Source organism: Apium graveolens, chromosome 8 (assembly GCF_009905375.1).
Source record: "Apium graveolens cultivar Ventura chromosome 8, ASM990537v1, whole genome shotgun sequence".
In the NCBI taxonomy this organism is placed as follows: domain Eukaryota; kingdom Viridiplantae; phylum Streptophyta; class Magnoliopsida; order Apiales; family Apiaceae; genus Apium; species Apium graveolens.
The window spans coordinates 263295237-263320305 of NC_133654.1; the positions used below are offsets into that span (position 1 = coordinate 263295237).

Consider the following 25069-nt stretch of genomic DNA (forward strand, 5'->3'; position numbering starts at 1 on the left):
ATCCATTACTCATCCGACCTCTCCCAACTCCTCCAACCCTATTCAAAGATCCAATATGATTAGCGCTCCCTTCTCCCTTGTCTCCTCCTGTTGACAACATCGTATGCAACCTCGTCATTATCGAACGCATCTCCGATTGAAACTTAAGTTGTTCGTTACGCAACATATTAATCATTTGTTCTTGCTGCTCTTGAGAACGACTAATTTTCCCTTCTAATCGGCGGGCCAACTCATCTACCAATAATTTCGTCAGAGAATGCTTCATCGCACTTACCGCCGTCCCCACTGCTTGCGCCACCATCTCTGACATTGACTCCTCTACACCCCTAGCTTTTTCTTCTAGCTAATCGATGCGTTGATTAACTGTTGGAGGACCCATGAAATTAGGGCTCTCATACCACTTGTAATGGAACACTTCTAATAATAAAACTCAATTTAGAAAATACTCAACAACCATAATGTTTCCACTACTGAACTTCTCGCTTACTATATATTACAGATTTAAACGAATTGACAGGAAGCTTTCGAGAGGCCCCTTCTCTCCAGATTCAGAATATACGGCTACACAATACTTTTGATCGAGTGCTTACATTACTTGTCCAACAGCCTCAATTGCCCTTCAGGTAACACAATTCTTTCTCCTAAAACTGTGTCATACTTTACCAGTCCCAGCCAACCGGCTAAATGCCCAGCACAACTCTTTAAATTACAAATGCAATATCATGCCTTAGTTCTGCTGCGTTAGTAAGCAATCTAACAGAGACACTTCCACCCATTTTCAGTCCACCAGGTATCTAACAAGCACTTCAACTCATTTTTAATCGACCCATTTGAGAATGGCTTTGTTATCCATCTGCAGTAGTGGATGTACTAACAGGTTAGTAAAATCCACTATTATTTGAACAAAATAGAAAAATCATTGCACCTTTTTTTAGCCCCGATATAATTCCTGTAAAGAAATTAGAGATTAGAGGTCGACTTGGATTGTAAAAGGTGCTAGAAGTCCATAAACTTCTACAAAAATGCAACTAATAGCAAGTGCAAGTAATAGTAAAGCTAAAACTGCAGAAGTCCAGTTATTTTTTTACAACACAGCAGGAAAACAATATTGCATCTGCTACCGACAATTACATAACCAACAAACCACCACCTCCACGAATCAATGGAATAATGCATCTACAGGACGATAAAGGGAAAAAGGTTTGTCTAGAATGAGAAGCTGAATTACCAATGAGTTCCTTGCCAAGGTTTGCCTAGGTGAATGTTGGGTCTTTGAATCGTTGATGCCGGCTGAAGTTTCATTGTTTGTTGAACGCACAGCAGAGGGATAAAACTGTAACATGTGACGTGGCTTGAGTTGTTGCTCTGACATGGATCAAAACGTTTCCCCAAGCATGTTGCCGTATTAAATACATGAAAGATAGCTAATAGATTAAAAAGAACAAAGGAATACAAACTTACCAAAACAGATAACAACACTGAGATATACGTGCCAATATGTTTGGAACGAAATCCTGAATACATTACTTGACAAACAAAAATAGTTCATGCTACTTAATAATGAAGAGACATGACTAGAAGAAATATAATAGACCCCCAACAACGCAAAATTAAAAATAATTAAAAATGACTTCAAACTGCAAAGAATAATTAAAAATGCAAAAGACCCCCAACAACGCAACCCAGACTACAAGTAGTAACGTCTACACAGTGATGCTTCTAAGCTGATGTTTTGCCGGGGAACTGCTTCCCTTTAGCGCCAAATAATTTCTGCATCTAAGGACAATCTGGGGAACTGCTGCAATTCTTGTTTAATCCTCAAATTCTCTTTAGGGTCAGAAGATTTAATGCTGCAGAAAACTGAAATGACTTTTAGCGAAGGACAAGATGCAAGCAATTGCTTTATAAAGTAAAGCGCATATCTGGAATCCACGAAACCCTGTATTTTCACAGTTTGGAGTTGGTCCAGAAACATGTCTTTCCAATCTAATGATCCCAAATAATCTTCAGTTTCTAATTCTGTAGAACTCAAACTCTTCACTTGATCAAGCGCCTACATGCAAAAAAAAAGTTACAACCATAACTTAAGCATATTAACATTAAAACTCGAGCCTAAACGTACAAGATTAATACAAATAGATCAATGATTAATGTATACAAATCTTAAACTGCAGCTTTTTTAAATCCACAAGCAGGCACTTTTTAAGATGTAGAAATCGCTAAATACTTTGCTTCAATCTGTTCCATACTTGAGCATGTAAAAATTAAAATTCAGATATACAAGAATATGAGTTTACAAGCACATTCCCATCAGAATTTTCATAACTTGAAAATCATTAATTACATTGCATACACTAGTTCTCACCAGTACAAGGCAAAGATCTTGCAAGTTTGGAAAACTTCTGATCAAGTAAACAACTTTTGAGATCGGGCACAATTCACATAATTTAAGCCTGCACAAGGTCAAATTTCTCACGTTATCAGCTTTTGTTGTAGGCCTCATGCTTGTCACATCTGACGGAGGCGGCCCCAAAACCTAAACAAACACAATAAATTAAAATGTTGGTCACGCCAACGCCTTATAATTCTTTATTTTCTGCATTAACAAGTTCAGTACAAAACTGAATTATAATTTGCTAACCTCAAGGGTGGGTCCACCAAGAACTAAACAACTTAAGGTAGGAATTTCACCGAGAAGCTTGATCAATTCGTGGACTTTTATCATTTTTGAATTTGCAGCGGTGAACACAAGACCCAGGTATCCTAGTTTTTTGGTGCGTTGTAACCACTGCCAATCAAATTTTGTGCGTATCTCGAAATACAGACTTTTTAAATTGTTACCCTTTCTAAATTGGCGGGCGAGATGTTCGATCCCTTCACAGCGCCACAGATGCAAAATTTTAAGTTGTTTCCCAAATGTCATGTCACAAGTAATTGAGGTATCAAAAAGTTCAACCGTTGTCAGACTAGTGAAGCTTCCAGATTTAAAGAATGGCGCCAATGCCCAGTTAAAGAGCCTTAACCGGGTCAATTCTGGACAAACAAATAAAGAATAAGGAAGTCTGAAGATCTCCCTCTTCTTAAAGGAAAAATCTACAGACCTAAGCCCCTTGTCAGACAATTGATCAATCCAAAGTTGAATGGAACAGTAACGAATCACAGGAGTAATGTATAGATGAAAGTACAAAATGGGGCCTGTGCGAGATGAAAGAATCATATTGACGACCTTTTTAAATTCAGATGGGATTGTGTCTATTTCTTTTTTTGAAGTCAGCTTTGAATAAAATCGTGTATCGAGAACTAGGAACGGACAATTACACCAATTATTTCTCCAAAATTTTGAGAGGACACTTGTTCTTGCCACATCATGAGTCGGCAGAAGGAATAAGATAGGATCAATCAACTCCTGAGGCAAGTTGCTTATCTTGTCCTCCTCATAACCACTGAAGTTAACGAGTTGCCTTTTTGAAACTGGCTCAGCAACAATGCCTCCGCAATCCATTAGCCCCCTTTTGACATCACCTGTCATACTTTTGTTTGAACTAGTCTTTTGTTTGACATTCCATAAACACAAAAATCAGAAGATGTATAGAAATAACTATGAATGTAATCAAGAAAGCAGCATTTGTACAAATAGAAGATGAGTACATATTGAGTAACCCAGAGTTTCAAATCATCAAGCTCTAGTAAACCGAGCTATGGAGATACCAGTAGATCAAGTACGCACGTACGATTTACATTATCCCCCCCCCCAAAAAAAAAATTTAGAGGCCAAGGTTTTTTTTCTACCACCATTTACAATTTATCAAATCAGTCCTAAAAGGGTTGTGAAATACTTAACCCGAAACAGGATTCTAAAACTATCAAACATAATCGTAAGTCCAACTAGATATTCATGAAAGAACAACACAAAGGCTTCAAATGTCAAATGTAGCATAGGATCAAACTATAATCTATTCTCATGATTCTAAGAATCACCTATTTAACCCATCCATTATAAGGAGCTCTGCCGGTTCACCAAATCTGATCAATTGCTAGGTAATTTTCTTAAACTAAAATTACAAGTTTAGTGTGTTTAAAGTTATCATAGTATCTTAATATATCCGACTAGTGCCCTGATTAATCATCCTATTAATTCCTATTACCCAATTATTGTATTTTAAAGTATTAAACGTAAAAGCAAGTTCAACTATAGATTTGTGAAAGAACAACAGAAAGGCCTCACATGCCGAATATAGTATAGGATCAAATTTAGATCTACTCCCAATGGTTCAAGAAATCACCTATTTTAATTAAGCTTTACAAGGCTCACCCAAATTCAATTTTTAAAATCCGATTAATCGCTACATATTTTTGTACAATATATTCGATTAGGGCTCCGATTAATCATTCAAATTAATTATCGATTACTTGATTAGCTACGTGATCTTGCAGATCAGTTCCGATAATCGGATTTTACAAGATTGGCTGCTCCTAGCAATTGAACACAAGTTTCGGGGAGTTTAAATTATTAGTTTGCATGCGTGGTTTGAGGTTTTTGTATGTTAAGCAACACATAGTGAACAAATTGATGATAACATGTAATGATCTCAAGATAACGCGCATCATGCATGTAACTAAGAAACAACACTATACAAAAACTATCATGAATAATAATAATAATAAAAAAAAAAAGATTATAAATAGAGAGATTACCGGAAGATTAGTCAGCCAGGTTCAAGCAGATCGTGATTCACTCTGTACCATCTCGTGGAGTATTTATAAAGTCCTTATATACACGAATTGACCAAAATACCCTCTCTCCACAAATAGACTAAAATACCCTTATGTGAATCAAATCAAACCAACCCATAAAATTTTTAGCCCATTTGTTTTATAGACCAAATGAGGCCCTATACTTTCAACGCCACATTTGCAATTGGCCCGGTATAAAATAAGACTAGTTCATTATATGGACCTCGTTTTGGTTTTGGTCTTCTCATCATCATTTTCATGTTCATAATCTTAAATTTCTTTTTTTTTGTTTTTATAATTCTAATTTAAAATTCCACTTGTTTTCTGTTAGTTAATATAATATAATTTTTCATTTCTACAACTAAATTAATGTTGTAGAAATGAAAAATTATATTATATTTGCAACTAAAATATTAAGACTACACTGTTTTCTTAAATTAATATATTTAGTATAATAAATAAATCACCGATTTTACCGTTTAATTACTCGATTAATCTTTTTGATATATTCTGTCGATTCGATTTTATAATCTGATTAATCACTGCACCATTTTCTTAAATTAATATATTTAGTATAATAAATAATTTTTTTTATAGAAGGACCACAAGACTCAATCAGGCTGTTATTTGAGTTTGAAGGAGAATCAGTCAAGCATCACAACAAAATTAGCAACCATAATTCGAAGTGGGAGAAAAAGAGGGGGCGGTCGGAGAAAAAGAAGGAAACTGTTGGACCAGGACAAGACGGCCCAAAGGAATTATAGTTAGAATAATTGCAGTACATTATGTAAAGCCCAAGAAGGCCCACATTGTAAGGATTGAGCCCATTTGGGACTTAGTATAAATAAAAGACAACAATCCCGTTTGAAGGGGTTGGAAAATTAAGTAAAGAAGATCATCTCCTAAAACTGTAGTCTAATAATAATAATAATATTATTGGAACATCATTTGGCGCTAGAAGGAGTTCTCCTTTAACAAGATCCAACCAGAAGATGATTGTAGAAGAGCTTGATCCGGGAACCGCCGGACCGACTCAGGTAAAGGAGTTGACGGCAGAAGATGCCGCCGACCCCTCGACCCACAGCGATCGCGAGCTCCCTAAACAACCGGCATTGAAGCCGAAGTGTTTGTTCCCTCCACCTGAGGCTCCTCCAGAAGATCAATTTCTGGGCTTGAAGGACTCACTCCAAAGGGACAGAAAAAGAAAAACTGTGTCAGATCAGCGTTTTAGAGTTCGAACTTCTAAAGGAAAGAAAGTCCTCTCGAGCGACATGCGATTGCATTTGGAAAAGAAAGAAAGGCTAAAAGCCCAAAACCAAGAGAATCCAGAAGACTCACTTGATTCAGATGAAGAACTCGAGTTTCTAGAACACGAAGCTCAAAGATTGCAGGCTAAGCTTGAGCGAAAACGCGAGATTCACCGTCTTCGTCGAGAGGTCCAACAAGCCCAAGTTCAAAATGAAGGACAAGGCGATGAATTTTATGACGAGGACGATGCTGAGTACGAGTATGAACCGTCGGCAGAGTCAACATATTCGCAACCACGCGAACGTCGACAGAGGACAGTGTCATCTGCCGATGTCTCGCGTCAGACAGAATCCACAGAATCTATATCTCACGAGGAATTCGCTAAAATGCAGGAGGAAATCGCCCAGATGCGTACCTTGATGAGAAATCAGGCAGGCTTTGAAACCGTTTCCGAGAGCCCCCTATCATTAGTGCTTGAGAAGGCGCGCATCGACAGGACATTGAAGACACCTGCTCTCGATCATTTCGACGGATCCTCGGACCCGTTAGCATTTCTAAACATATTTGATGGTCGCATGGCTTTCTTCGGCCACTCGGAGATCGCTAGGTGTCAGTTCTTCTCCACTTGCCTTCAAGGCACGGCTCTCCGATGGTACAGTAACTTGCCATCTCGGTCAATCGACTCGTGGACAACTCTGAAAAGCAAGTTTCAAGCCCGATTCTCCAGCAACTACAAAGGAATCAAAGTTACAGCATCCTTGATAACAATGCATCAACGCTCCGGCGAAAGTCTCAGGAGTTTTCTAACCCGGTTCAGAGAAGAGATAGCAGAAATTCCAGACTTAATAGAACAGATGGCTGTCAATTTCCTGACAGCGGGCATCGATAAGTCTAGGCATTGCCTCCTTTTAGAAGAGATCTTTGAAAAAAGACCAAAAACCCTACAGGCCGCGTTCCAGATTATAGAACACCGCATGATGCTTCAAGAAGCGGTAAGCTGTATACAATCTCCACGGAGATCGTCAAAATATGAACGACGCCCAAGCTACAGTCCACGATCCCCTGCGAGGGAAAGGCACCGAGAGCGCCGTAGGTCGCCCCCGCCTCGCACATCGGACCTTCCCCGAGGGATAGAAGAGAAAGAGATTGGCAGCCCCACAATCGATCTGAAAAAGAGTTCACTAAACTCAACACCGAAAAAACGACAATTTTGGCGGTGTTAAAAACGGAACCGGATTATCGCCCTCCAAGACCCATGAAACCAGGAAGACCCCCAAGCTCCAGATATTGTGAATATCATGAAGACACCGGCCATACAACAGAGCAATATTTTCAACTTAGCAATCTCATCGAAGGAAAAATTCGTCGAGGGCAACTAGTCCACTATGTGTAGCACGATGATGAACCCAGACGTCACCATCGAGGCGAGGACGATCGTGTAATCGACGTTATTTTTGGTGGCGTAGCCGCCGGGGGCCTCTCCCACAACTCTCGCAAGATTTATGCTCGAGAAGTCTTTAATGTCAATCCCTCGACAGCTAAACGCCCTCGAGCGAATCCCTCCCCCTTCATCTCTTTCTCTGATGACGATTATCGTCCCGGTCTCATCGAAGGTCATCAAGATGTTCTCGTCATCACAACACGTGTGGGAAATAACACGGTTAAGAAAATGTTGGTCGATAATGGTAGCTCTGTCGACGTGTTATATCACCATGCTTTTTCCCGAATGGACATAGGAGATCGAAGACTCGAAAACTCCCGAACCCCGTTATACGGGTTCACAGGCAATGAGGTTCACGTTGTAGGAACCATCGACATGCCAGTGCTTTTTGGCTCCCCACCCTGTCAGATTTGGAAAATGGTCAAATTCCATGTGATTAGCGCTTCCTCAAGCTTCAACGTCATTTTGGGACGAACAACGATAACCGCACTCCGAGCTGTAACATCTATCTCCCACTTAAAAATGAAGTTTCCCACAGATTTCGGCGTGGGAAAAATGATTGGGGATCAAGTAACAGCAAGACAATGCTACCTAACCACCGTTTCTCCAAGAAAAAAACAGAGGAAGAGTTAGAAGTCAATCAAGTGCTAGACATCGATCCAAGAGAATTGATCGACTCATCCACAAGCAATTCATGTTCCCCTCTCGAGGAAACAGAAGATATAGAAGTATTTGAAGGAAACCCCGATAAAACAACAAGAATTGGCAAAAACCTCTCATCAGATCTCAAAAAAAAAATCACGAACCTCATCCGGGAATTCTCCGATATTTTTGCTTGGGTCCCGAGGGACATGCCTGGTATCCCAGAGACCATTGCTCGACATTCGTTGCACATCAGTAAGGACACCAGGCCTGTGCGACAGAAACAACGCATATTCTCGGCCGAGAAAAGAGCAGCCATCGACCAAGAGGTCGACAGACTCCTCGACGCCGGCTTCATCGAGCCTGTACAATTCCCCACATGGATATCGAACGTGGTTCTGGTTAAGAAAAGCAATGGGAAGTGGAGAATGGGCATTGATTATTCAGATGTGAATAGGGCGTGCCCTAAAGATTTTTACCCTTTGCCCAATATCGACCAACTCATCGACGCCACAGCGGGAAATGAACTCCTGTCCTTTATGGATGCCTTTTCGGGGTATAATCAAATTAAAATGGATTCCCATGATTGGCAACAAACCGCTTTCATCACTCACAGGGGGGTCTTTGGTTACAAAGTAATGTCCTTCGGATTAATCAATGCGGGCGCTACTTTTCAGCAGACAATGGATAAAATATTCTCCTCGCAGATAGGAAGAAACATGCTAATATACGTCGATGACATGATCACAAAGTCAAAAGCTACCTCCGACCACGTGACAGACCTTCGAGAAACGTTCACCAACGCAAGGGCAAATAACATGCGACTGAACCCGGTAAAGTGTTCATTCGGCCTTACTGCAGGTAAATTTTTGGGGTTCCTGGTTACCCAGAAAGGCATCGAGGCCGATCCAGCTCAGACAAAAGCTATTCTAGAAATGAGCAAACCAAGATCCATTAAAGACTTACAAAAGCTCACAGGGTGTATAGCCGCTCTTCGAAGGTTCATTCCTCAATCTTCAAAGAGATGCCTCCCATTTTTCTCTGCAATGAAAAAAGCTTCCAGATCATCACAGTTTCAATGGAATGAAGATTGTGAAAAAAAATTCACGGAGTTAAAGATGTTTTTGACAAATCCAACAGTTTTAACGCGACCCTTAACAGGCGAACCGCTACGAGTATATCTCTCAGCTTCCGACGAAACTGTCGCGGCAGTATTGGTCCGTGTCGATGAGGGAAAATATATTCCTGTATATTACATCAGTCACTCACTCCGAGACGTGGAAACAAGATACCCTCAAGTCGAGAAACTCGTATACGCTCTCGTTGTCGCGAGTCGAAAGCTACGCCATTATTTTCAAGCGAGAGAAATCCATGTTCTGACCAATCTTCCTCTAAAAAGAATCCTGCACAAGCCCGACATAACAGGCAGGCTCGCAGCTTGGACCATCGAGTTAAGCCAGTTCTACATCGAGTATAAACCTCGAACGGCGATCAAGGCCCAAGTTCTCTCAGATTTCGTCGCTGAATGCCAGTTCAAATCCAAGACAAATAAACCTGAAGATGATCAATCTCGCCCGTGGCTTCTGTTTGTTGATGGCTCATCGACATCCAACTCTGGAGGAGCAGGTGTCATACTAATCAGTCCAGGAGGATTCAAAATCCAACAGGCTCTCAAGTTCGGGTTCTCCGCCACAAACAACGTGGCTGAGTACGAGGCACTCATCGCCGGGCTAAAGCTCGCATCTGATCTCGAAGCAGAGGTCATTGACATATTTGGGGATTCTCAGTTGGTTTCCAAACAGATAAGTGGCGAATTTAAGACGCATAATGAAAGGATGGCCCGATATTTAACAAGAACACAAGAGCTTCTTAGCAAATTCCCTTCATGGAAAATGTCAAACGTCGACAGGGAGGAGAACCAGTGGGCCGACTCTCTAGCCAAACTGGCCTCTTCCAACCTCCCTACTAATCTCAGCCCAACGTACGTCGACATTTTGGAGACCCCCTCTATCGACCAAGTATCAGTTAATCAAATCCAGGCTAGGCTCGATTGGCTCCAACCCTTCCTTGAGTACATTATCGACAACAAGTTGCCTGAGCATAAGTCCGAAGCCCGCGCTCTCATGTTCAAAGCCAAGAACTACTGTGTTGTGGGTTCGGAGTTATATCGACGTGCCCTCTCCGAGCCTCTACTCCGTTGCTTGTCTCCAGAAGAGGCCCTCCAAGCGATCATAGAAATACATACGGGAATCTGTGGTGAGCACCTAGGAGGGAAAACATTAGCCCTCAAATTTATCCGACAGGGCCTATTCTGGCCTACAATTCGAAAGGATTGTGAAGAGTACGTCAAGAAATGTCAAGCATGTCAGCTGCATGGAAATGTAAACCGTCGACCCGCGACTGAGCTAAACTCTATTCTTAGCCCGTGCCCCTTTTTCCAATGGGGAATAGATATTGTGGGTCCCTTTCCAAGATCCAAAAATCAGTGTCAATACATCGTAGTCGCTGTGGATTACGCAACCAAATGGGTCGAAGCAAAACCCCTTGCTAAAATTCGAGAAAAAGAGATGATAGAATTCTTTATGGAATACATTGTCTTCCGCTTTGGGATCCCCAGAATCTTAGTTTCTGATAATGGCACTCAGTTTGTAGGAAAACAATTTGAGGAGGCCCTGCTTGAATTAAAGGTCCAGCATATCAAAGCATCTGTAGCATACCCCCAAGCAAATGGACTAGCAGAGGTAACAAATAGAACCATCCTACAAGGCTTGAAGAAAAGAATTGAAGAAATACCTCGATATTGGGTCGATGAACTTCCGAACGTGTTGTGGTCGTATAGGACGACTCCCCGAAGTGCGACGGGTGAAACTCCTTTCCGACTTGCATACGGAGTTGATGCCGTCATACCTGTTGAGATAAGTCTCACATCACCACGGGTCGATGTATTTGATCATGTTCTCTCTCTCGAAGGTCTTCGCCTTCACAATGACTTATTAGAAGAAACAAGGGAAGAAGCCCGAATGCGGATGATCGCCCAGCAAGAAAAACCGGCAAGGTACTTCAACAAAAAGGTCAAACCCAAAGACTTCAAGGTTAACGACCTCGTCTTAAGGCATCACAACCCACTGTCTCAGGAAAATTCAAACCAGCATGGGAAGGCCCTTATCGGATCTCGAGACTTGTAAGTGCGGGGACCTATGAGCTTGCACACCTCGACGGGAAACCCATCAAAAATGCTTGGAATGGGATTCATCTCAAAAAGTTCTATCAGTAATTCAATTTCAGTTGTAACCTGTTATCTTGAGGCAATAAATGCCATACCAAAGACAAACCCTCGATGCAATGAGGGTCGTTATGAGACCCCCATCGAGGGGTGGTTAAATTATGATAAACAAATTTCTTTAATTTGGTCCAAGTAAAGAACATAGACTTTCGCTTTCTTCATTCCTTACATAACCAACAAAAAATGAAAGGATAACCTTCGAAAACTTTCATCGACGTAAACATTTCAAAAAAAGGGGGGGGGGGAACTCGAAATCACTCATCTTTAGGCAAATATCTATACAGTCTCATCACGTCGACGAGCTGAGGTATAGAATCCCTCTCATAATGCAAACACTCAAACATAAACTCGATAAATGACTTAATATTTCAAATTCGAGGCAAGTAGATAATAAAACCAGACAATATGCAACTGCTTACAATATGGAAATAAACTTAGACCATGGTCCGCGTATCCGAAACTTGCTACAAATCCATCATCCGGTGTTATCAATCAAATTCTTAAACATATAAAAACATTCAAATCCAGTTACAAAGATCCACAGGGCATACCCCGCCTTCATGCATTATCACCCTTCGACGCTAGATCACGAAGATAGTCATCGAAGGCATGACCCTCGACGGCAAAACCAGCCTCTTCCATCCTTCGAAGACATTGTCCGTAACCATCTCCCAAAGCATCAGCAATATCTTCAACAGCTTTCTCTACTTCTTTTTTCAAGTCTCCATTTTCCTTTACTATCAACTTGTAAGAGTTATCAATTCCTTCGACCTGTCGATCCAAGCCTTGACGCTTGCTTTTCTCCTCATCAAGCTCCTTTTCAACCTCGAGAAGTCGACCCTCGAGTTCTCGCACCCTCCCACTCGATGCCTGCTCAGCAACTTCCATCTCAGCAATCTTCCTTGACAAGCTCAGTTAGTTTTTCTTATATCGGAGGAGAAAGCCATAATGTTGTTTCGAAATATATAATTGTACCCGAGGGGGAATTCCCAATTGGAGAAACAGCGCCACAACATGAATCTTCCACCAACACCAAGCTGGCCACCTACTATTCTAGCTACAGGTTGAGGCTTGTATGCAACCACTTCACCACCTTCATCTCCTGTTATAAAGAAGATTATGTAATAAAATATTTGCATTTTCAAATTAATATAAATCTCTAACCTGCCTTTACCAGCTTACTATGAGAAGCCAAATGTCTAGAAGCCTCATCTAAATGGAAGCCAAACATAAGGTGAATAAAATAAGACATCATATAATTCTACATTTATTGAATAAAACATACATCTCATTAAATTTACCATGGTCTTTAACTTTCGTACTAAACACCTCAAGAAATGCTTTAATATTTATAAATTGTGAGGTATGATGTTGTAACTTGTGTGCCTGTTCTAGCTCTTTGATAACATTTAAGTGAAAGGATTTTTTTTATCTAAGAAACAATATTATTTAGAACAGGGGCATCTATCACAATATTAAAATCTATGGATAAATCATGCATCTCTTTTGCATTCTCCTGCAATAATACTTTACCTACTTCGTTCTCTTTGTATGTACACAATCATTATTACCTGCCCAACAAATAAATTCAGGAAGCGTATTTAAAAAAATAACCAATTTAAAAAGTCAAATTCATTCCAATAAATGCATATTTTCCCTTGCTTTTGGTAAATCTTGAAAAGTAGATGTTTGAGTATAATTATGGTAGTAATTGAACATAAGTTGTACACACTCGGAGTAATGCAGAAAAAGAAATATATATTTTGATGGAGTGCTTACATTACTTGTCCAACAGCCTCAATTAACCTTCAGGTCACATAGGGCTTTCTCCTGAACTGCGTCATACTTCATCCGTCCCAGCCAACCGGCTAAATGCCCAGCCCAACTCTTTCACCTGAAAATCCAAAGTAGAAGGATAGTAGGTAGCAATAAGACAACAGTAAGCAAAGAAACAAAAGAAGGTACAAATGAATTGTTAAACTTAGTTTATTTACTTCTTGGAGGAAGAAAACAAGATGAAAAGGCTGGAGTAAACAAACCATAATACAGTCTCAGAAATATTTAGACCCAAAAGAGAAGAATATACAAACAAGTGAACAAAATAATATATGTAATAGAAGCCCAAGATCAGACCCAAACCTTCATTCTCTATCAACCTCGTGAATGAGTCCATCACTAACTGTACCACTTTGTTTTTTTTCAGTAGCTCGTACAAGACCTCAACTTCACTTTCACCGAAGAATCTACAGGAAAATAAAGGAAAAAAAGGAATGTCTAGAATGAGAAACTGAATTAGTTCTTTACCAAGGTTTTCCGAGGTGAATGTTGGGTCTTTGAATCGTTGATGCCGGCTGAAGTTTCATTTATTTGTTGATCGCACAACAATAACAAGGGCATAGAAATCAGACTTTAATATTTGACGTGCCTTGACTTGTTGCTGTGACGTGGAATTAAATGTTTCCCCAAGCATCTTGCAGTATAAAAGTACATGATAGATAGCTAATAGATTCAAAAGAACAAAGGATACAAACTTAACAAAACAAATAACAGCACATGATAAATAGCAACATGCTACTTAAAGAAAGACAGAACTTGAAGAAATATAATAGTACATTCTAAGCTTTTCAACTAATAGTCTGAAATATATGTTTATTTTAAAAGCTGGTAGTCTGAAATTACTTCAAACTGCATAGAATAATTGAAAAGGCATAAGACCCCCAATAACGCAACCCAGACTACAAATAGTAAAGTCTATGCGGTGATGCTTATAAGCTGATGTTTTGCCCGAGAACTGCTTCCCTTTAGCACCAAATAACTTCTGCATCTAAGGATAATCTGGGGAACTGCTGCAATTCTTGTTTAATCCTCAAATTCTCTTTAGGGTCAGAAGATTTAGTGCTGCAGAAAACTGAAATGACTTTCAGTGAAGGGCAAGATGCAAGCAAATGCTTGATAAAGTAGAGCGCATAACTGGAATCCACGACACCCCGTATTTTCACAGTTTGGAGTTGGTCCAGAAACATGTCTTTCCAATCTAATGATCCCACATAATCTTCTGTTTCTAATTCTGTAGGACTCAAACTCTTCACTTGATCAAGCGCCTACATGCAAAAAAAGGTTACAACCATAACTTAAGCATACTAACATCAAAACTGGGGCCTAAATGTACAAATCCCAGACTGCAGCCTTTTTAGATCCCCAACCAGCACTTTTTAAGACATAGAAATCGCTATATACTTTGCTTTAATTTGTTCCATACTTAAGCATGTAAAAAATTTAAAATTCAGATATGATATACAAGAATATGATTTTACAAGCACATTTCGATCAGCATTTTCAAAACTTAAGTATCACTAATTACATTGCATACTCTAGTTCTCACCAGTCCAATGCAAAGATCTTGCAAGTTTGGAAAACTTCTCATCATGTAAACAACTTTTGAGATCGGGCACAGTTTACATAATTTATGGCAGAAAAAGCTAAAACTTCTCACGTTCTCAGCTTTTGTTGTAGGCCTCATGGTTGTCACTTCTGAGGAAGGCGGCCCCAAAACCTAAAATACACAATGCATTAAAATCTTAGTCACGCCAACGCAAAATATTTCTTCCTCTGCATTAACAAGTTAAGGTAGGATTTTGCTAACCTTGAGGGTGGGTCCATCAAGAGCTAAGCAACTTAAGGTTGGAATTTCACCGAGAAGCTTGATCAAATCGTGTCCTTTCATCATTTTTGAATTTGCAGGCGTGAGCACAAGACCCAGGTATCTCAGTTTTCTGGTGTGTTGTAACCACTGCCACTCAAATTTTGTGCAATTCACAAAATACAGGCTTCTTAAATTGTTATCCTTTCTAAATTGTGGGGCTAGATGTTCGATCCCACTGCAGCGCCGCAGATGCAATGTTTTAAGTTGTTTCCCAAATGTCATATCATGGGTAATTGAGGTATCAAAAAGTTCAACTTTTTTCAGACTAGTGAAGCTTCCAGATTTATAGAATGGACCCACTGCCCAGTTATAGAGCTTAAACCGTGTTAATTCTGGACAAACAAACAAAGCATAGGGAAGTGGGAAGGCCTCCTTCTCCTTGAAGGCAAAAGATACAGTCCTAAGCCCCTTGTCAGACAATTGATCAATCCAAAGTTGAATGGAACAGTATCGAATCGCAGGAGTAACGTATAGTTCAAAGTATAAAATGGGGCCTGTGTGAGATGAAAGAATCATATTGACGGCCTTTTTAAATTCCGATCTGATTGTGCCTATTTCTTTTTTTGAAGTCAGCTGTGAATAAAATTGTGTATCGAGAACTAGGAACGGATACGTACACCAAATATTTCTCCAAAATTTTGAGAGGACGCTTGTTCTTGCCACATCATGAGTAGGCAGACGGATTAAGATACTAGTAATCAACTCTTGAGGCAAGTTGCTTATCTTGTCCTCCCCAGAACCTCTGAAGTAAACAAGTTGCCTTTTTGAAACTGGCTCAGCAACAATGCCTCTGCAATCCATTAGCCCCCCTTTGAAATCACCTGTCAAACTTTCGTTTGAACTAGTGTTTTTTTGACATTCCATAGTCACAAAAGTCAGGAGATGTTATAGAAATAACTATGAATGTAATCAAGAAAGCTGCATCAAAATAGAAGATGAGTACATATTGAGTAACCAGAGTTTCGAACCATCAAAATCTAGGAAACCAAGCTAGAAAGACACTTCTAGATCAAGTGAACACGTGCGATTTACATTATCCTCATGAAAGAACAATAAAAAGGCTTCACATGTCGAATATAGCATAGGATCAAACTATAATCTACTCCTGTGATTCTAAAAATCACAAATTTAACCCATCCATCCCCCGATTAATCTTTACAAGGAGCTCTGTAGGTTTGCCCTTTAAAATCTTATTAATTGCTGCATATTTTTCATAAACTAAAATTAAAAGTTATGTTCAAAATTATCATATTATCTTTCCGTGAAAAAAAACATCATATTATCTTAATAAATCCGATTGGTCGTCTGATCAATAATTTCAATTAATTCCTGATTACACGTATTCTAAAGTATTAAACGTAAAAGCAAGTTCAACTATAGATTTGCCGAATATAGTATAGGATCAAATTAAGATCTACTCCCAATGGTTCAAAAAATCACCTATTTTAAATAAGCTATACAAGGCTCACCAAAGTCCAATTTTTAAAATCCGATTAATTGCTACATATTTTTATACAATATATCCGATTAGTGCTCCGATTAATCATTCCAATTAATTATCGATTACTTGATTAGCTACGTGATCTTGCAGATCAGTTCCCATAATCGGATTTTACAAGATTGGCTGCTCCTAGCACTTCAACACAAGTTTCGGGGAGTTTAAATTATTAGTTTGCATGCGTGGTTTGAGGTTTTTGTATGTTAAGCAACACATAGTGACCAAATTGATGATAACATGTAATGATCTCAAGATAACGCGCATCATGCATGTAACTAAGAAACAACACTATACAAAAAAATATCATGAATAAAAATAATTAAAAAAAAGATTATAAATAGAGAGATTACCAGAAGATTAGTCTGCCAGGTTCAATCAGATCGTGATTCACTCTGTACTATCTCGTGGAGTATTTATAAAGTCCTTATATACACGAATTGACTAAAATACCCTCTCTCTACAAATAGACTAAAATACCCTTATATGAACAAACACAACGGAAGAGATTTACTGAAATGCCCTCAACATAGACCGAGAAATAAAAGAAATGGGCCTTGTAATTAGGTTTGTAGGTTACTCCTGTAGTTTTGCTTTTTAACTTATCTATTTTGTTTTGGTTATTAAATTTAAATATATAAATAGTGTTATATATTCTGTAAACTACTACACACATAATTTATTTATCCTACTGAACAACAATCATAACTTATCCTATCATTAAAAAGAATAAAAAAATAGTATTATATATTCATTAAACTACTAAATTATTAAACTACTTGATATAGTATACTTATTCTATTAAACTACGACTGTAGGTTGTCCTATTATTTTTATATATTTATATAAATAATTTTAAATTATAATATAATGGGATAAATAAAAAATTTAAATTGAAATACGTGCATTGCACGAGATTTAAGGTAGTATGATATAAATCTTAAAATAACTCCTATTACAGGTAAATGATGATAATTAATTAATATTCTCGGAATTGAAAAAATATATCAATTAATTTATTATATAATTAATCGATAAATTAATAATTTATTAATTTATCAATATATTAATAACTTATTAATTTATCACTAAATATCATTTCTAATTTTTTAACTTATAAAAAATATATATACAAAAATGTTATTGATTATCATAATGCAATGGTTATTGGTTATCCCGAGCGAAAATGAAGCAGTGGTATAATTGTTGAATGATGAACAAATAATTAATAGTGTTATGAAAAATGAGAACAAAAATGAAGTGAAAGATCATATTATTGAGAGTTAAATGCAGGATGTTTACCTGTAGTTTTCTAAGCAAGTTTTGTACCTCAATTATCTAATATAGCAAACTGTGTACCCAACGTTACATTTCCTTTGTTGTACATTTTGTGTACTTCCGTCCAAGGGACGTTGACACCATTAAATATTTATGGCAAAAGTGGATGAAGGTGGTGATGAAAATGCAATTTGACACAGTAATGGCTATAACCACCCGATTTAAAAGAAAACGGATCAATATGTATAGGTAAAATCATTCCAAAATAAAAATCTCTAACCCTAGAGTTTCAATAAAGCTTAATTTTGTAGTTGAGTGGCTGAATATTGTTTATGTGGACGCTTGATGGTGATTCGAACTGCTTAGACTAAGAATAATGTGGGGAAGAGGTTCGTCAACTGCGTTCAAGGCTGGCTAGGGTGCAACTACTTCCAATGAATCGAGGATCCTATTTGTCCTCGGGGTCGAGCTGTGATATGTGGTTTATTAGCATGATGAAAAGGTCTTGAAAATTTTGCATATGGGAATAATTCAAATGGGGGTTCCAATGAAAATGTGCAAGTGATGAATGAGGGTCATCGAAGTGTTTGATTTTGTTGTATGTTGTCCTTGCATTTTATATTGAGTTGTTCTTTAAAATTGCAAGCAAGGACCAATGTAATGCCAATAAATTAGTCTTGAATATGTACATGGTGTATTGTTTTTAAGTTTAATGAATGTACATAATTAGTAATGAGGCTCTAGTTTCGTGGATTGTAATTTAGCATTTTCAGTGTTATATTTTTGCAAGTTAAATGAAATTTAATGGCATGTTTTTATGCACAATACATCAGTTAATATACGATAAAGCAAGAAGAAAATAAATGGTCATTTATCTAGATAATGAGGATTTTATTACATGGCCATAACAGTTACAAATATAGTGACAAAATAGGCTTTAAGACATCTTTTCTGAAGTCAAAATTGGCCTATCGATGGATGGTGACACAATTAGCTCATCAAAGCCACCATCATTAGATGTGACTTTGTTAGCAAGAGCAGCAGCTGCAATGTTTGCAAAGGAAGGAATGTAAATAAGCTTAGAAAGCTTCCATGATTCAGACATGATTTTTTTGATCGTGCAAATTAACTCATACATCTCAAAGTAGTGCTACCCGGTAAAGATATAATTGTTTACGCGGGTTGAATATAATTTTACTAATAAATCAAAGTCAGGATGTAAGATCAATAATAATTTATTAAATTTGATTAAACTGTTATAAATTCTCTCAAGAAATTGTGATGTTCTTGAGACCTGCAACGTTACAATAATTTTCGAGATAAATTTAATCAAAATGATAACCTATTTAGTGTTTATATACTACACAACTACTATATCAATTACAAGATATGTTATAAATATATTTATCTTGATTTTATACGTATCTCAATTAACACTTACATTCCTATAAATCAAGAACCAAAAATAAACATCTCCTCAAATACTGGAACTGTATAAATCAGTAGATACTGATTTATCTTGTTATCCTGACAACCAGTCTGTTATTCCCTAACAATACAACAAGAATTACATAAGGGGGGGTTGAATGTAATTCTAGCTTCTTTTTGAGATTTATAAAAATGTTCTAACTTAATACATATATAACAGTGTTTGATTTGCATAGTACAGAATGAAAGAATTATATAAATCAAAATACAAGTAATAAAAACACAAGCTTTTAAAACTCTCTGGTGGATTTGAATGTATCCATCATATATATATATATATATATATATATATATATCAGGTTGAGAACTCTATGTAGCTTACAAATGGCTCACAACTGCTTTACAAGTAGAACAAACACACTACAGAGAAATTCTTGACAAGTACAACTTGGTTTATATATCACCAAGTTTACATAGCAATACGACAAGATAATACAACAAAACATATCTAGCCTAACTCCATGCTGCTTCATTACTCTATTCCCGCATATTTGAAAATCTTCATAACTTGCATGGAAATGGTAATGCTTCTTTATTCTCATAATCCTGCTTAACAGGCTGCCACATTCCTTTTGCATACAATCAACGAATGTGACTGTCAAGTCACTATCAACTGCTTTTTTGAATTTAAGCATCTGTTGAAGCTTCAGTGGATCATTCGTTGAAGCTATGTATGATCATCCGTTGATACTCTGGATGATCATCCGTTGAAACTTTATAGAACATCCGTTGAAGCTTTATCTGAGCATCCGTTGAAGCTTTGTGAAGCATCCGTTGAGACTATCTTTTAGCCAGTTAACTCCATTTCACTTACACAAAGATTTCAAGGCATCATCTATTTATAATTGGCCAACCTATCTTGTATATCAACCTAGTAGTCAACATGACTTAAACATTTCTCACTAATTTAGTTCACTAAGCTTATACAAGTATGCAGAATTGTGCTACTGACCTTATTTTACATAAGCTACTCTTTCAACGGATAGTGAAGTAATCATCCGTTGAAAGCTACAAATTCACTATGATAAATATACTAAGGTGTTTTGTTTAACTTATCATCAAGTTCACAACATATTCCTAACACAGTCATATCCTGATGACTGTCTTCATCTTGACGTCATGTAGATCCTGAGGGCAAATCCTGATGCCATGTAGCTTCCGAGCAGATCTTGATGTTTACATAGAGCATTCTCACCCAAAAATCTCCCCCAATTTATGTTTCATGGAATAAGCATAAATTCTATACTCTGCTTGATGCCAAAAACAGGAAGACAAAATGTTGAGTAGAGATGCATAGAGCATACTCAGTAACTTCTGTTAATATTAATTTCTTGGTTCTTCATAAACCCTTGAGTATCTCTTGATGAAAGATTTAACTCTCTCATCTACCTTCATTCTGAGAAGTTGCTTTATTTTGATCTTCAAATTTCTTTCATATTCGGTTTCTTTAGATAACTGATATATGGCAGCTCTCAAGTTCCCAATAGGAGTTCTTTCTACCATCAAATCATCAAAAAATACATGACTAGTTCTCAGACCTTCAGTATTAAGTGTCAACTATTATGAACTAAGAATTATTTTAAACACAGATGTACCCCTTTTCATTTTTACTTTTTGATGTCTGTAGTTCATGTACATAGAAATGTAGTGACCAAAATATTCAAAGCCGCTATCTTAAATTCTTCTTCTGATTGAATACAAACCAAATCATACCATTCTTTAGATGCTTGATTCTCAACAATTAAAAGATAATATATATATATGTATATATGTATATATATTTCAACTCCTTGGTTGACATCATCAATAGTTCATCAGAAGAACAAATTTGAACTTGATCACCCTCTAGCATTAACTTGATTTTCTCTATTTGGTTTTGAACCATCATGTTAGTCAACAATAATCTTCATAGCTTCAAGCCTGTTAAGATGATCAGCAGTGACTTCCTGGTCAGGTCTATCATCCAAAGTAAAGTTTATCATCCTTGGATTTATAAATTCAGCTTCTTCATATCCAATTCATGGTCCAGTATGTGACCTCAACAATCTGAGACCTTGTGTTTGTCTCAACCACGATGGTGTATCTGATTTTTTTTCCACAACAGGTTGAATTTGATTTATTTCTCTCATTCCACCAGGAATATAGTTCATCTGAATAGAACAATAAATGTCATTTATTTTTTCCATTTTCTGTCTTGTTTTCTGATTGGAAGATACGTCCTTGTCCTCTTCTTTTCTTTAAGATTTTCAACTCTCCATCTTGTCTTTTTTGTATTCTTGAGTATAGCATTAAAATCAGCATTTTCCTTGCTCACTGCTCTCCTAATTCTTGCTTCTTCTATTCTTTTTTCTTCATCGACTTCAAAATTATGAGAATCAATAAAAACGGAGAGAATCATGACATTCAGTTGCTCTTGACACTCTTGATCCTCTTCTGAGCTGACCTTTCTCATAGCAGCTTCAGAACCAGGATTTACAAAAGTATTTCTTGAGTCATGATCGTGGTTTGATCTATCAGGATGACTTATGTCAGGATCAGATGTTGATGGTTGCCCATAAGATTGATTTTCTAATTCCTCATAAGATTCTGGTCCAACATGATTCAAATTCCTTATTTCACCTTCTCTTGGCATGAGATTGAGAAACATTAGATCAATAGGAATATTTGGAGCCTAAGACTGAGATGTCTCATGAATTTCTTCAATCCTGATACCACTTAATCGTGTCCTTCTTTGAGGGGGAACAATGGCTTGACTTGAAATGGGAGTCCTTCATCTTCCTCCCCTTCTAGCACCTCTAGGTCATCCGGCTCTTTCTCTTCCTCTAGATGGACCTTCACTTCCAGCTTGAAATTGTTTCAGAATTTCCTCCTATTTTTTTAATATTTGTTCTTCTGTCATGTCAGAGAATTCATCCACTAGATGTGTAAAAGCATTTATATCAAATAATTCTTCAACTCTTTTATGTTTGTGATAAAGAGTGACAATTTCCCCTTTCTTTGTCTTATAAGACCTATAGAACCTTTGTGCATCTGTAGAATTATTAATGATCACTTCATCATCCTCAGGAATTGCAGATTGTATTTGCTTTTACATCAATATCTGAGAGTGAGAGACTGTTTCAGTTTTAAAAGTGTTTGCACCGTTTTTAGGGACATGAGTTGACTGTGTGGTTTGTGTTTGAGTCATGATTCAAGCTCTTGATTGTACCAAAACAGCATCAGCGGTCCCTGTGTAATGATTTCTACCATCGTCATCAGTATTGGCATCATGTTTCCTCGATACCAACTCAGGCAGGTGCATATTTTGTCTGACTTACCTTCCCCCTTTTTTGGCATCCAATTTTTGATTTGTAGCATTTTGAGCTAATTCACCGGCAGAAAGCCTATCAAGCATAGAGTCTTGTGTAGATTTCACATTCAGCAACTCTTAGCAAACCCCTAATGCTTATTAGTGCCCTTGATGGTAGTGACCAAATCATCCACTTGATCTTTGAGTGCAGAATTATAGTCCTTGATGCCTGAGATTCTTGAAAGCAAACCCTTGACCAAAACTGTAGAGGCCTTGACAACACTGTTGAGATCAGGATTATTGATAGAATTTACAGCATGATCAATAAGAGTGTGGGCTGCTTCATAAGAGATTTTCTTATTTGGCAGGCTCCAAGAATTATTCCATTTATAATTTTTGTGATGATTGAGAACTGGAGTGTCAGGAACTAATGCATGTCATGGTGAAGAACCAAAAGCAAAATGCTTAGAGGCCTCCAAGACAGCTTTAAGAGTTTGAGTCAAGATCATCACTATCATCATCACCACCATCATCACCAGTAATAGGTGGAAAATCAAGATCAATATTAGGAATTGGTTCTTCAGCTATACCCTTTTAGCTCTTGATCAGCTTTAGAAATGGAAGGTACAACATCATGATCTGTCCCTGAAACAAAGAAACCAGTAACACATAAGTCTCTCTTTTCTTATAAAGTGATCTCATCACTTCTCGCACTTATATTACTTTTGATAGTAACCTTTTTCTCACTCTTTTCTCTTAAAGCTACCTCTCATTTTGCTAGTACAGGAGACCGCCTTACAATATTTTGATTTTTTACTAATTATTTTCCCTCAGTCTCACAAGAAAGGCCCACTTCACTCACAACAGAAGAAATAATAGAGGGCTGAGAGGAGTGGTCTGCAGTCATATAAATAGGGGTATCCTCATATAAAGGTCTATTTATATTCATACTGACAGATAACGTAGAAGTGTGAAAAGAAGATATACCTTGTGAAGCAGGCTCCAAAGGTAGAACCAAGATAGCTCTGGTATTCTATTTTTCAGCAATTATGTCAATATCGGGATCAGAATTTGAAGAGTAGGATTTGATGCATTAGGATGAGCACTGTCAGAAATTGGCTTTAAGTCAGAAAACATGATATTACCGTACTACTATAAAATGTGCCACTACGCCATAGGTTCACCTCCGCAACACCATTACGGTAGCTCAACTAATTTATCCACCGCAACCTTGCTTTTGTAATGTTTCCGTACAGTAAACATGATTTTACCGTAGACTACTATAAATTTTTTTTTTTGTCTAATTAAATAAATTTACTTTTAAATACTAGAAAGATATATGTAATTTAATTTTTCAATATAAAATATAATGATTTATATTAAAGTTGATTATGATATTTGTATTAAAATATTGTATTTAAATTGTAATAGTTTGAAAATGATTAAGCTATAAAAAGTAATTATATATATTTGATTTTTCTAAAATTTAAAATTAAATATTTAAAATTTTACACACAAATGAATATATGTATATATAATAGTAATTATACTATTACTAATACAAATAGTGGGGTACAGTTGCAAAATTTAATATAATTAGAGGGGACAGTTGGAAAATTTAATAAGCAACAAAAAATTTAGTAAAGCCTGCTCTTGTTTTTAGTAAAGCCCACACATCGAGGCAAACATTCTTTTCTGTATTTCTCTCTTTGACGCTCTCACTCTTTCTCTCTTTCTCTCTTTCTCAGTTCAAAATCAACGAATTCAAGTATACATTGAGTTTTTAAAATCTGGGGACCTTCAAGATTTGCTTAATTAGGGTTTGAGTTGGAGCCTAGTTAGTAGGGGTGTGCATGGTGCGGATTGGTGCGGTTTTTAGCATTAACCGTAGCCAAACCAATATATGCGGTTCGGTTTGGTTAAATTCTATTAACAGCCACCAAACCATTTAAAACGGTTTTTCGGTTTCGGTTGACCATTCATCAGTTTCGGTTTTTATTCGGTTTTTTATACATTTTTTATTTGTACAATTTTTTGTTGGTAATGTGTTGGATAAAAAAATGACATCAAGTTAAATAATAATATTACATTAACACCAAAGATTTATCACTTTAGAATTCGTTAAATAAAATTGATATATTTCATAAAGTTATTTTTTGAATGTATAATTCATATTATCTTAAATAATAGATACGAAATATGATAAAAATATATGTTCACAACAATGGAAAAAAGAGTATATATCAAAACATATGATAAAATTGGTTATATATATTAAAAAATTATGATTTAAGAGTATTTACATATTAATCTTAATTAATTTATGGTATTATACTATAAAATTATACTAATGTTAAGTAAATATTTATGGTATCTTATCATATTAATGTTAGGTAAATTTTTAATTAACAAAATATTAGAACCGGGTTATGATAATTTATACATGTATATATACATAATTATATATA

General features: G+C 36.9%; 2 protein-coding genes across 7 annotated transcripts; both read right to left on the reverse strand.

Annotated features, from left to right (window-relative positions):
- Nucleotides 1-485: 485 nt before the first annotated feature.
- On the reverse strand, nucleotides 486-16927 carry LOC141678785 (F-box/FBD/LRR-repeat protein At1g13570-like). 5 transcript variants are annotated; one of them, XM_074485175.1, is made up of 6 exons: nucleotides 16900-16927; nucleotides 2642-3547; nucleotides 2366-2536; nucleotides 1462-2053; nucleotides 1229-1365; nucleotides 490-853 (listed from the first exon to the last, which is right to left on the reverse strand). In XM_074485175.1, exons 2-4 carry the CDS (start codon nucleotides 3527-3529, stop codon nucleotides 1754-1756), a joined length of 1359 nt encoding a protein of 452 aa, XP_074341276.1. In that variant the 5' UTR covers nucleotides 3530-3547; nucleotides 16900-16927; the 3' UTR covers nucleotides 490-853; nucleotides 1229-1365; nucleotides 1462-1753. The 5 variants fall into 5 exon arrangements, with proteins under 5 accessions (XP_074341277.1, XP_074341276.1, XP_074341278.1 ...); XM_074485176.1 differs by having other exon boundaries at nucleotides 486-949; nucleotides 1229-2053; XM_074485177.1 differs by having other exon boundaries at nucleotides 491-853; nucleotides 1229-2053; nucleotides 2642-3522.
- LOC141678784 (F-box/FBD/LRR-repeat protein At1g13570-like) lies at nucleotides 13981-16259 on the reverse strand. Of its 2 annotated transcripts, XM_074485172.1 has the most exons (4): nucleotides 15669-16259; nucleotides 14992-15545; nucleotides 14731-14901; nucleotides 13981-14449 (listed from the first exon to the last, which is right to left on the reverse strand). In XM_074485172.1, the coding sequence occupies exons 1-4, from the start codon at nucleotides 15913-15915 to the stop codon at nucleotides 14150-14152; spliced, it is 1272 nt and encodes a 423-aa protein (XP_074341273.1). In that variant the 5' UTR covers nucleotides 15916-16259; the 3' UTR covers nucleotides 13981-14149. The 2 variants fall into 2 exon arrangements, with proteins under 2 accessions (XP_074341273.1, XP_074341272.1); XM_074485171.1 differs by having other exon boundaries at nucleotides 14992-16256.
- Nucleotides 16928-25069: the final 8142 nt, after the last annotated feature.